At 42.4% G+C, this 10852-nt stretch overlaps 2 protein-coding genes across 2 annotated transcripts in view; both read left to right on the forward strand.

The window, feature by feature from the left end:
• The window catches only part of MDN1 (midasin AAA ATPase 1), a 229787-nt gene extending 228228 nt beyond the window's left edge, over window positions 1–1559 (forward strand). The window contains exons 96-97 of the mRNA XM_007951423.1: window positions 332–474; window positions 1371–1559. Coding sequence (XP_007949614.1) covers window positions 332–474; window positions 1371–1559 — 332 coding nt within the window. The remainder of the gene's footprint in view (window positions 1–331; window positions 475–1370) is intronic.
• Window positions 1560–8890: 7331 nt separating this feature from the next.
• On the forward strand, window positions 8891–10370 carry LYRM2 (LYR motif containing 2). The gene is made up of 3 exons (XM_007950831.1): window positions 8891–8935; window positions 9732–9872; window positions 10290–10370. The coding sequence occupies exons 1-3, from the start codon at window positions 8891–8893 to the stop codon at window positions 10368–10370; spliced, it is 267 nt and encodes an 88-aa protein (XP_007949022.1).
• The last annotated feature ends 482 nt before the right edge of the window (window positions 10371–10852 follow it).

A 10852-nucleotide genomic window follows, 5' to 3' on the forward strand; every position in this document is an offset into this window, starting at 1 on the left:
AACCTAACAACCACTACCACAACATAGACATAGATGCTGCTCTGGAGTGAAGTTGTTATAATTTGATGTTCCCTGAAGCACTTTGGGGAATACCTACTTTATAGACAGCAGCTTAGAATGCCTTTGTCCTCACAATCTTGTCTCTGGCTCACATTCTAACCAATAGATCTAATCAAAGACCCCCTTTGCACCCAGACACGTCAGGTTCATAGATGTTTGGTTTGGGTAGTACAGAGAAATCTATACTAATTTGTCTTAATTGGGGTAGTTTTGAGTTGTTAAAAATGGGTGTTTATTCTGTTCTCTTCCTTCCTTTCATGTTCTACTATAGAAACTTCTCAGCTCCTCCTGGTGGTCTCTGATGGACGTGGTCTTTTCCTTGAAGGCAAAGAAAGAGTCCTAGCAGCAGTTCAGGCTGCCCGCAATGCTAACATCTTTGTCATTTTTGTTGTGTTGGACAATCCCAGTTCACGGGTGAGTGACTGCTAAAAGTCATCTGTTCTGGGGATAAAGTGGAGACTTCCTTCAACCTCTTAAATCTGAAATATGGCCTGGGTTGCTCCAACATACACAGAACTCTTAACAGGCAGAGTCTGTCAGGCACTGTTCCAGACACTTCCTAAGCATTTTCTCATTTAATCTTTACAATAAACCAGTGAAGTAGGGATCAAACCGCTGACCTTTTGGTTAGCAGCTGAGTGCTTAACCACTGCCCCACAGAACTCCACAAGTAGGGATGGGGATCATCATCCCCACTGTATAGATGAAGGACAGCAGCACAGAGAGATTGTAAGTAATGAGTTAGGTAGAGCCAAGATTCAGACTGACTCCAGAAACCATCCTCTTCACCACTCAGTGCTCACTCCCACTATAGGACCAGAATTCACCTTTATACAGCATCATTGGTGGTTCACACCCACCAGCCACTCCTCAGAAGGAAGATTGGGAATCTGTTCCCATAGAGATACTGCCTCAGAAAACCAAGGAGGGGTTGCTATGAGTTGAAACTGACTCGATGGCAGTTGAGTTTGGTTTTTGATTGGAGCCTTGTCAGTGGGCCCTTTCCACATTCACTTGGCCTTAACAGGCTGCGCCTCACAGCTGGAAGCATCAGTGTATGTCCCAGACAGTTCTGTTCTAGGAGGAGCTTTCTCTCTTTGTGGCACATTAAAGCTTCGATAACCTGTAAGAGCTTTGCCTCCTCTTTACTGAGAGTTCTGAAAATGCTGTTTGACTTAGTGAATAACAACTAGTTTCGTGCTGGAATGAGACACAGGAGATTTAAAAACTGTCAGCAAGAGAGGTTATAGAAGACCTTGCCAATGGCACTGACGTTTTTCTTTTTATTTCAAAACATCTTTTGTTGACAGGATTCTATCTTGGACATTAAAGTACCAATATTTAAAGGACCTGGAGAGATGCCTGAAATCCGATCTTACATGGAAGAGTTCCCGTTCCCATTTTATGTAATTCTTCGAGATGTGAATGCGCTTCCTGAGACACTCAGTGATGCTCTCAGGCAGTGGTTTGAGTTGGTGACAACCTCTGACCACCTGTAGAACAGGAAGAGCACAGCCCAAAGTGAGACTTTTTTATTTGAACCATGGATTAAATGGAACACTTTCTACCCAAGTGCTCCTATGTGGATTACACTGTGTGATTTATAAAGTCATTCAGCAGCTACAAAATATTTTTTTGCACTGTTCATTTTTCTTCTACAACAAGATTTTACAGCCTACAGGAGCTCTATGGCTCCCCGCTTGGCCTAGGCCATGGTTCTTCTAACAGACCTCTGGGGCAGGGAAGGAGCAGCTGCAGCAGGTATCAAGCTTCAGTACCTTCTGGCCTATCCTGGAAGCCATGTGAGGGCCCAGCCAGAGTATTTGCGCTGTATGTCTTCTTATCACACTTGATATGAAAGGAAGCTTTCGGGCGTGTGTGTTCTCATAAAGTAACCAAACGTCATGGGTGCCCAGGTCATCAATGGAGATGACCTTTGGGCTGTGTAATAATGAAGTGGCTTTGCGGTGTCCTCTTCCACATTTGCTGCTTTGGAGACTATGCAATGCTGAAAAGATGTTTTTCCCTCTGTTTATTTCATTCTCTCAGTGCCATTGTCTTCTGTGTAGTAATTTATTTCTTTAGTTCTTTTTTCTTAACCATTAAGGGGAAAATTATACCTCACACTGCTTTCCAGCTGGACTGAGCCAGCCTCATTCTTGAAAAGAAATGCTAGAAGAACTAAACAGCTACATCTATTTCTTTTCCCAGGCAGAATACATCTATGGTTTCTAGACAGCTTCCACTTGGCCAGAAAGCAATGATTGAACACTTGAAACTGTGTGCTGTGTTCTATTTAATGTCTTCATTGTCAGAATATTCTTTTGTAGGCAATATACCATGATGTGATTTCTACATGTATGTTATCACATTACACTGTGAAGTTTGCCACCCTTTTATGGTGGTTATCAAAGATACACAGATTGTTTGTTGTTTAGCCAAGTGTCCTAAAGCATGTATCTGAGGTTATATCATCATTATTTTTTATTCTAAAAAGCTATGCAGCTTATATTCTGAAACCCATTAAAAAAATATACCACTGCTGATGAAACCTGTGGCTGTTCTTCATAGACTATGATAGTATTCTGTGTTCGGGGATGATCTTGGCTGCAGCAGTCAGCTGTTATTAGTTTGTGCTACGCTAACCTGACCCCACAACTTCAGTGGTTTATTACAATAAGGGTTGATTTCTCACTTGTGTTCTTGTCTGTGGTGGGTGAATTATGACACTTCACATCATCTTCCTCCGGGATCAAGGCTGATGGAATGAACAGTCCCTGTCTCTGATACATTGGCCTTGTGGCTAAGGGAAAAGAGCAAGTTAGTGGAACCATGAAATGGTTCATAAAGATTCTGTTCCAAAGTGGCACATGTCCCTTTATTCACTTTAGCTAAAGCAGTTCATAAGGCTAAGCCAGCTTCGGTGGGGCAGGAAGCTTAATCCTCCAGCAGGGCTGGATCTGGTAGGGAAAGACAGCACCCTATTATGCAGTGCTTCATCTATCAAATCTACCTTTAAACAGGACTGTCTAAGCCAGAACTTCACAAATGGTGTGCCAAAACAGTAATTAAATCTTTGGCCCTAGGATAGCTCACAGGGTCTGGGACAGTAAGAATTCCAGTAAGCAGGTTATTATAGCTACTCTAGAGTACTGTTTGCAACTTGTCCTGTGATAGCAAAAGAGTTGGAAGCACTGGAGCAGAGTCAAGAAATCTACCAGGAACTGATGGGGTCAGAAGTAAGGAGGGTTTTGACCCAGGGTAAGAAACATTACATGGCTGAGTTACTAAGGGCCCAGGCTGCCATCAGGGCCTGCAGGAGTGGAGATCGATCAATCTGCCACGTTGAAGCTGCCTGTGCTCTTCAAGTTTTCCCATTTCCCTCTCTCTCTCTCTGACAACGCAGTCCCTTGGCCAAATAGATAAGTGCTGACATTTAAGGAATAGGCAGCGTATTTTTGGACAAAATATTCTCACTTTAGACAACTTCACTGCTGTGGCCTCAACCATCAATCATCTAAGCAAAAGACCTCAAATCTCCACCCAGAAGTCAAGCAAGGGATTCTCAATTATATTCAGAGGTCAGGTGGAGCTCTACCTATGTAACAGACTTTAAATGCATCACGTTCAAAATGCAGTTCTTGTGTTCTAATCTCCTACTGCAAAGTTCCTGCTCCAGTATGCCTCCCATCCAGGTTAACCAACCCAATAGGCACCCTTCTCACAAACATGGGAGTTCTGTCTACCATCTTCCTCACTCTGCTCTGTACCTCCATCCACACCCCAAACTAATCATCTTGTCTAGTCCAACTTCTAGACTTCTCTTTCTTCCCTTCCCCGCTCCTCTGGCTACACAGCTGCGGAGGCTCTTTTAATCTCTAGCTTCAGTGGTAACTGAAATAATCATGTCTTTGCTTTCTTCACTTCATTGTAAAATATCCAAAGACATCTTTTTAAAATCTCTCCGACGGAAAAATCCTTCAGAGATTCCTCTTGTGCAGAGGGAAGTATCGAAGCTTCTTAGCATGACCTATAAGGCTCTTGCCTGACTCTCCTGTCTCATCTCTCAAGGCATCCCCTCCACACTGTGACCTGGTCAAAGCAAACCACTGGAATCTACCCATGTTCCTCCCGTGCATTGTCTAGAATCCTGTTACCTAACTTGCTTGCCTGACAAACACTTGAGCCCAGGTGTGCCCTCTAGGAAGAAGGAACTCCCACTGTAAACCTGGATGAGTTATCTGTAATATGTTTGACTAATGTCTTCCTGGGAGCTCTGGTAGCATAGTAGCTAAGACACTTGCCTGCTAACCAGACGGCTGGCAGTTCAAACCCACCAGCCACTCCTCAGAAGGAAGGTTGGGCAATCCTACTTCCGTAGTGATACTGCCTCGGAAACCCAAGGAGGGGTCGCTATGAGTTGGGTTTGACGATGGCACATAACAACAACAACGTCTTCCTACCCAAATCATTAGTCTTGGAAAACAGGAAGCATGTATGATTCATGACAGTATGACTAGTCTGGAATGAGTGAATGTTTCTAGCTGAGACAATGAAATATTTTAAAAAGGTTACCACATTAATTTGTACATTCAACCAAATTCCAATAACGATCCTAAGATGATTGGAGGAAAATGATATTTATAAAATATTTCTAAAGGTTGTACAGAACACTACAGACATGTCTTAGTTATCTAGCACTGATATAAAAGAAATTCCACAAGTAGGTGGCCTTAACAAATAACGATTTTCTCAGTTTAGGAGGCTAGAAGTCTGAATTTAGGGTGCCAGCTCTAGGGGAAGGCTTTCTCTCTCAATCAGTTCTGGGGGAAAGTCCTTGTCTCCTTTCAAAATCTGTGGGCCTGGTGTTCCTTAGAGATCTCCATGTTGTCTTGGCCTCAAGCTTCCTTTAGGTCTAGGAGGCATTTAGACTTCAAAGTGACATCTTTGCTCTTTAACACTTTAAAGAGGTCTTTGTAGTACATAGGCCCAATGCAATATATTGTTGCTTGATTTCTTTAACTGCTGCTTCCATAGGCATTGACTGTGAATCCAAGTAAAAGGAAATCCTTGACAACATCAGTCTTTTCTCCATTTTTCATGATGTTGCTTATTGGTCTTTATCACTTTTTGATCATATGCTACCTCCTGAAATGACTGAAAGTCAGCCAATGCTTTTTGATACAGTAATTGTATATTCCTTCCATATTTTTGATGCTGCCTTTGTTAGCCCATATAAAATTAGAATCAAATCCTAATTATCTTAAATGGACCAACTTATGAGCAGACACAAAATAAGCATAACTAAAAGTGGTGAGGGATATTACCATCACAAGTACTTAAGCAAATGAGAAGTTAGTTCTATTGCTAATGTGAGACAAAATTTGAGTAATACATAATTGACATGTGGCCATGGGTGTAGCCTCACTCATACAATGGCAATATGGGAATGACAAATGGGAATGTTCAAAAGGGCTAATGATTGCAGAATACTTACATGAGGGGCCTATTCTGAGTGCAAGGAGCTGCGGTGGCACAGTAGTTAGAGCATTCGGCTGCTAACCAAAAGGTTGGTGGTTCAAACCTACCAGCCACTCCACAGGAGAAAGGTGAGGCAGTCTGCTTCCATAAGGATTTACAACCTTGCAAAGTATATGGGGTAGTTCTACTCTATCTTAGGGTTGCCGTGAGTTGGAAGCAACTCCATGGCAGTGGGTTTGGGTAATTCTGAGTGGGTTACATAAAATACAAATAGATGTTAATTTTACTTTAAACTAGTACCAATCACTTTGTGCAGTTCTCAACTCGTGGGGACCCTATGTATGTCAGAGTAGAAAAGCACTTCACATGGTTTCACTGGGTGATTTTTTGGAAGTAGACTGCCAGACCTTTCTTCCAAGGTGCTCCAGCATGTACTCAAACGGACAACTTTTCCAGTTAGCAATCAAGCAAACAGTATGCACCACCTAAGCACTCCCATTTCACTTTGTTGTTGTTAGGTGCCATAGAGTGGGCTCTGACTGTCCCTGTGGACAACAGAACGAAACGCTGCCCAATCCTGTGCCATCCTCACAGTCCTTGCTATGCTTGAGCCCATCATTGCAGCCATTATGAAAATCAATCTCATTGAGGGTCTTCACCTTTTTCACTGACCCTCTACTTTACCAATCATCCTTCTCCAGTGACTAGTCTCTATTAATAACATGACCAAAGTATGTGAGATAAAGTAGAGCCTTCTGGCTGCATTTCTTCCAGGACAGATTTGTTCATTCTCTGGCAGTCCATGGTATTTTCAGTATCCTTCACCAAGACCAGAATTCAAAGGCATCTGCTCTTCTTCAGTCTTCCTTATTCATGGCCCAGCTTTCACATGCATATGAGGCAACTGAAAATACCACTGGCTTGGTTTGGTGCACCTTAGTCTTCAAAGTGACACCTTTGCTCCTTACAATTTAAAGGTTTTTTTTTTTTTTTTTGCAGATTTTCCAAGTGCAATGCTTGATTTTTTTGACTGCTGCTTCCATGGGTGTTGATGGTAGATTCAAGTAAAATGAAATCTCTGACAACTTCAATCTTTTTTCCATTTATCATGATACTGCTTACTGCTCCAGTTGTGAGGATTTTTGTTTACGTTGGGATGTAATCCATACTGAAGGCTGTAGTCTTTGATCTTCATCAGTAAGTGCTTCAAGCCATTTTCACCCTCAGCAAGCAAGCCTGTGCCATCTGCATACTGCAGGTTGTTAATGAGCCTTTCCTCCAATCCTGATACTGCAGTCTTCCTCATATAGTCCAGCTTCTTTGATAACTTGCTCAACATACAGATTGAGTAAATATGGTGAAAGGATGTAACCCTAATGCATTTCCCTGATTTAAAACCATTCAGTGTCCCCTCATTCTGTTCAAATAACCACCTCTTGGGCTATGTACAGGTTTCCTATGAGCACAATTAAGTGTTCTGGAATCCCCATTTGCAATGTTATCCATAATCTGTTATGATCCACACAAATGCCTTTGCAGTCAATAAAACACAAGTAAACATCTTTCTGGTATTTGCTTTCAGCCAAGAGCCACCTGACATTAGCAACTGACTCCACCTTGAATTTCTGGATGTTCCCTTTCTATATACTACTGCAATTCTTTTTGAAATATCTTAAGCAAAATTTTACTTACGTGTGATATTAATGATATGGTTTGATAATTTCCACATTCTGTTGGATCACCTTTGGAATGGGCACAAATATGGATCTTTTCTGTACATTCCTTCTATCTTCTTCTGATACTTCCTGCAACATTCAATATTACGCCCATAGAATCCTTCAATACTGCAATTCTGAATTTCACTTTACAAAGGCAGAAACTGGGAGAGGTTAAGGAGCAAGAACAGCTATGAAGAGGGAACTGGGATTTCCACAATCAAGCAAGGCAATCTGGGTTTGGAGCTCCAGTGTTTAAACCACCAGACTAAACTTCACACTCAATTAAGAGGTAATTGAGCAAATGTTTTTGGTCATATTTTAACTAGGTACAATCCTTGCAAAGATTCATTTAGCCCGCTTCTGGTAACATAGCCTGAGGGCGTGTGTGATGTGTGTTGTGGGGGGACGATAAAACAACCATAAAAGAAATAAAAGCTTGAGGTTTAAGGCTGTTATTTCTCCTTATAAATGATAGAAAAAAAAAAAAAAAAGTTTAAAACCACAATGGGGCAGCCGCTTAAATCCTTGTTGGGTAGTCATTACAAACGAAGATCATGAGGACTACCCAGCACTTTGAGAAAATGCTTACAGTAGAAAACAGCAGGATGAACATGGGGTAAAAAGAAGAGCGAAATGCAAATTTCAAAAGAAACATTTTAAATTTTAGTATTTTTAACTATAGTGTTTAAAAAGCTGTAAAGTAAAATAACACCTTGTGGTCAGTTACTTGGAGTCATTTACCACCCCATGTGTGGGAGTAGAATTGTGTGCTCCACAGGAGTATCATGGCTGCGACCAGCTGGACACAAGATCACCAGGCCTGTCTTCATAGGCGCCTGGGGAAGGGGGAGTGCAAATCAACCATTTGCTTAGTAGGTGAAGCCTTCTGGGAGCTCTGGTTGTATACTGCCTAAGTTATCTGGCTGCTATCCAGAAGGCTGGTGGTTCAAACCCACTAGCCACTCCTGAGAAAGAAGATGGGGCAATCTACTTTCATAGTGATATCGCCTCAGAAACCCAAGGAGAGGTTGCTGTGAGTCCAATCCGACTCAGTGGCAGTGAGTTTGGTTTGGTTTTGACGGCTTCTACTCCTTGCTTCTAAATATTTGCATTTAATAAACCCTCAACCATGTGCCATGGAGCTCTGGTGGTGCAGTGGCTAAAACATTCTGCTGCTAACCAAAAGGTAGGCAGTTGGAACCCACCAGCCGCCCCACAGGAGAAATAGGTGACAATGAAGATTTACAGCCTTGGAAACCCTATGGGGAAGTTCTACTCTGTCCTATACGGTCGCCGGAACCAACTCTAATGGCAGTGGGGTTTTTTTGTGGTTAATCACGTGTCGGGCATCGTGCTAAGAGCCTTACCATTATTTCATTCTCAAATCTTATGACACATTAACTATTATCACATTTCACCGATGAGAGAATTTAGACTTAGGTGACATTTATTGCTTATGGCTACGAATCCGATAAAGTGTACCCTCTGGAAGGATTCAGTACCGACCGCCAAGCTGGTGCGCACAATCCACAGACCTTCTCCCAGCAAACGAAGCTCACCACGCCCTCTGGAAGCTCCCCCATTTCCGTTCCTGCGCATTGCGGCTCCAACCAGAAGAGTGTGTAGCAGTCATGGCCGCTTCCTGCTTGCCCCCAGTGACACTAACGCTAAAACAGGTACTAGCAGTTCTCGTCCACCTTCTACTGCAGCTTTCCGGGGTCTGAACTTCTGGATTCTTCACCTTTTCCTCCACCCTGTGTAAAGAATGGACCTGGGGGTTCAACGAGTCTAGACCACGAGCCCTGACCCTCCATGCTCTCCTTAGGTGATTGGGTTCGGGATGTGGGAGGCGGGGTTTCCGCCGCAGGGCAAATGGGAAGGCACGCCAGCAACCCAGTCCTATCGCGGAAATTTGAGGTGAGCGAGGCTCTTAACCTTTCCTATTGCGGTGCAATAGCTGCCCCCTGACCGCGGTAAAGAGCGCTGCATGTTGAACAGAGTTGTGACAACAAATGAGATTACCAGAGAATTTAAACAACAGCGCTAATTTAGGAAAAGTACTGTTAATTGCGATTACAGTTTCTAGGACACTGGCAGGCTCTTTTCTGCATTGTGAAGTATTAGCTCGCTAAGAGCTCTTGATTTTAAGGCTTCTAGCGCCTAAGGCATTTGACTGCTAACCAGAAGGCTAGCGGTTCAAACCCACCAGCCACTACTGCGAAGACCGGGCAATCTATTTCGGTAAAGATACGACCTCAGAAACACAAGAAGGGGTGGCTATGAATGGAAATGGACTCCACGGCAGTGAGTTTGGTTTGGGGCGAGTTTTAACAAAGCAGCAAGCAAAAGGCACAAATGAAGTTCTTGCCATTTTAAGAATATTTTTCTTTGCCTTGAAAAATTGGCGACCAGAGTCAGTTTACAGGCTGGCAGTTGTGCAGGAGTAATGGCGGTTTTTCCTCCCCTGTACAGTTCATAAGAAGGCAACAGGTGCTCCTCCTGTACAGAAGGATTTTGCAAGCAATCCGGCAGGTTCCAAACGATTCTGATCGTAAATATCTGAAGGATTGGGCAAGGGAAGAATTCAAAAGAAACAAAAGCGCCACGGAAGAGGTGAGAACAAGATCATGATGAGGAGAGGACCTAACTCTGTTTATTGATAAAAAGAGTATTTTTAGTAAATAGGGAGGAATCTAAATGCTGGGATGTTCTCTCTTGATCATTGCTCTTAACGTTAATTCAATTCCCACTCAGACGTTCTTTTTAAATTTAATATTGTTACATCTACATTCTTCAGTAGCATCACCTGATTTTATACTAAGCTATATGGAGTAGGTAAGATAGTAAATATTACAGCATGATGGTTTGGGAAGTAGGAGCGGAGCTATGAAGCAAGGCAGACTCTTTAGCTTTTGGCTTTCCTAATATGCAGCCCTTCCAGTTCCCAGTATCAATTCTTGACTTTACCAAGTAAAACGTCCCATGTTGAACCAAGTAAAAGCAGTCACCCCATTTCACTTTCTTCTACAGGATACAATCCGGATGATGATAACTCAAGGCAACATGCAGCTCAAGGAGTTAGAAAAAACACTTGCTTTAGCAAAATCTTAACTGTAGCATTCTGGAAGATTTTCTAAATTGTCATGTGTTTGGGTGAGCTTACATTCAGTGATAGGCAGCCCAAAGGCAAGTCAGATTGTTTGTATTTACAGCACTTGGCAAAATAACGGAACATGGAGCATGACATGTCACAGACATCAAAGAAAAGAGCATCAGAAAAATCCACAGCACTGAAAATACATCTTGAAGTTTGGAAATATTTCTGGATACATCAGAAGTTTCTGTAAGAAACAAAAACCAGTACAACTAACTAATGGCCAAAAAGTACATGAGAAGATGCTCAATATCATTAGCCAACAAGGAAATGCAAATTACAACCATAAGAAGATAACACTTCACACCCTTTACGGCAGTTAGAATGAAAAACTTCGGAGAAAATTAAGTGTTGGTGAGGATGTGGAGAAATTGGAACACTAGTACACTGCTGGTGGGATTGTAAAATGAAGGCATATTTTGACAATTCTTAAAAGGTA

This window comes from Orycteropus afer, unplaced genomic scaffold, assembly GCF_000298275.1.
Source record: "Orycteropus afer afer isolate SDZICR_OR568_19922 unplaced genomic scaffold, OryAfe1.0 scaffold00011, whole genome shotgun sequence".
Classification (NCBI taxonomy): domain Eukaryota; kingdom Metazoa; phylum Chordata; class Mammalia; order Tubulidentata; family Orycteropodidae; genus Orycteropus; species Orycteropus afer.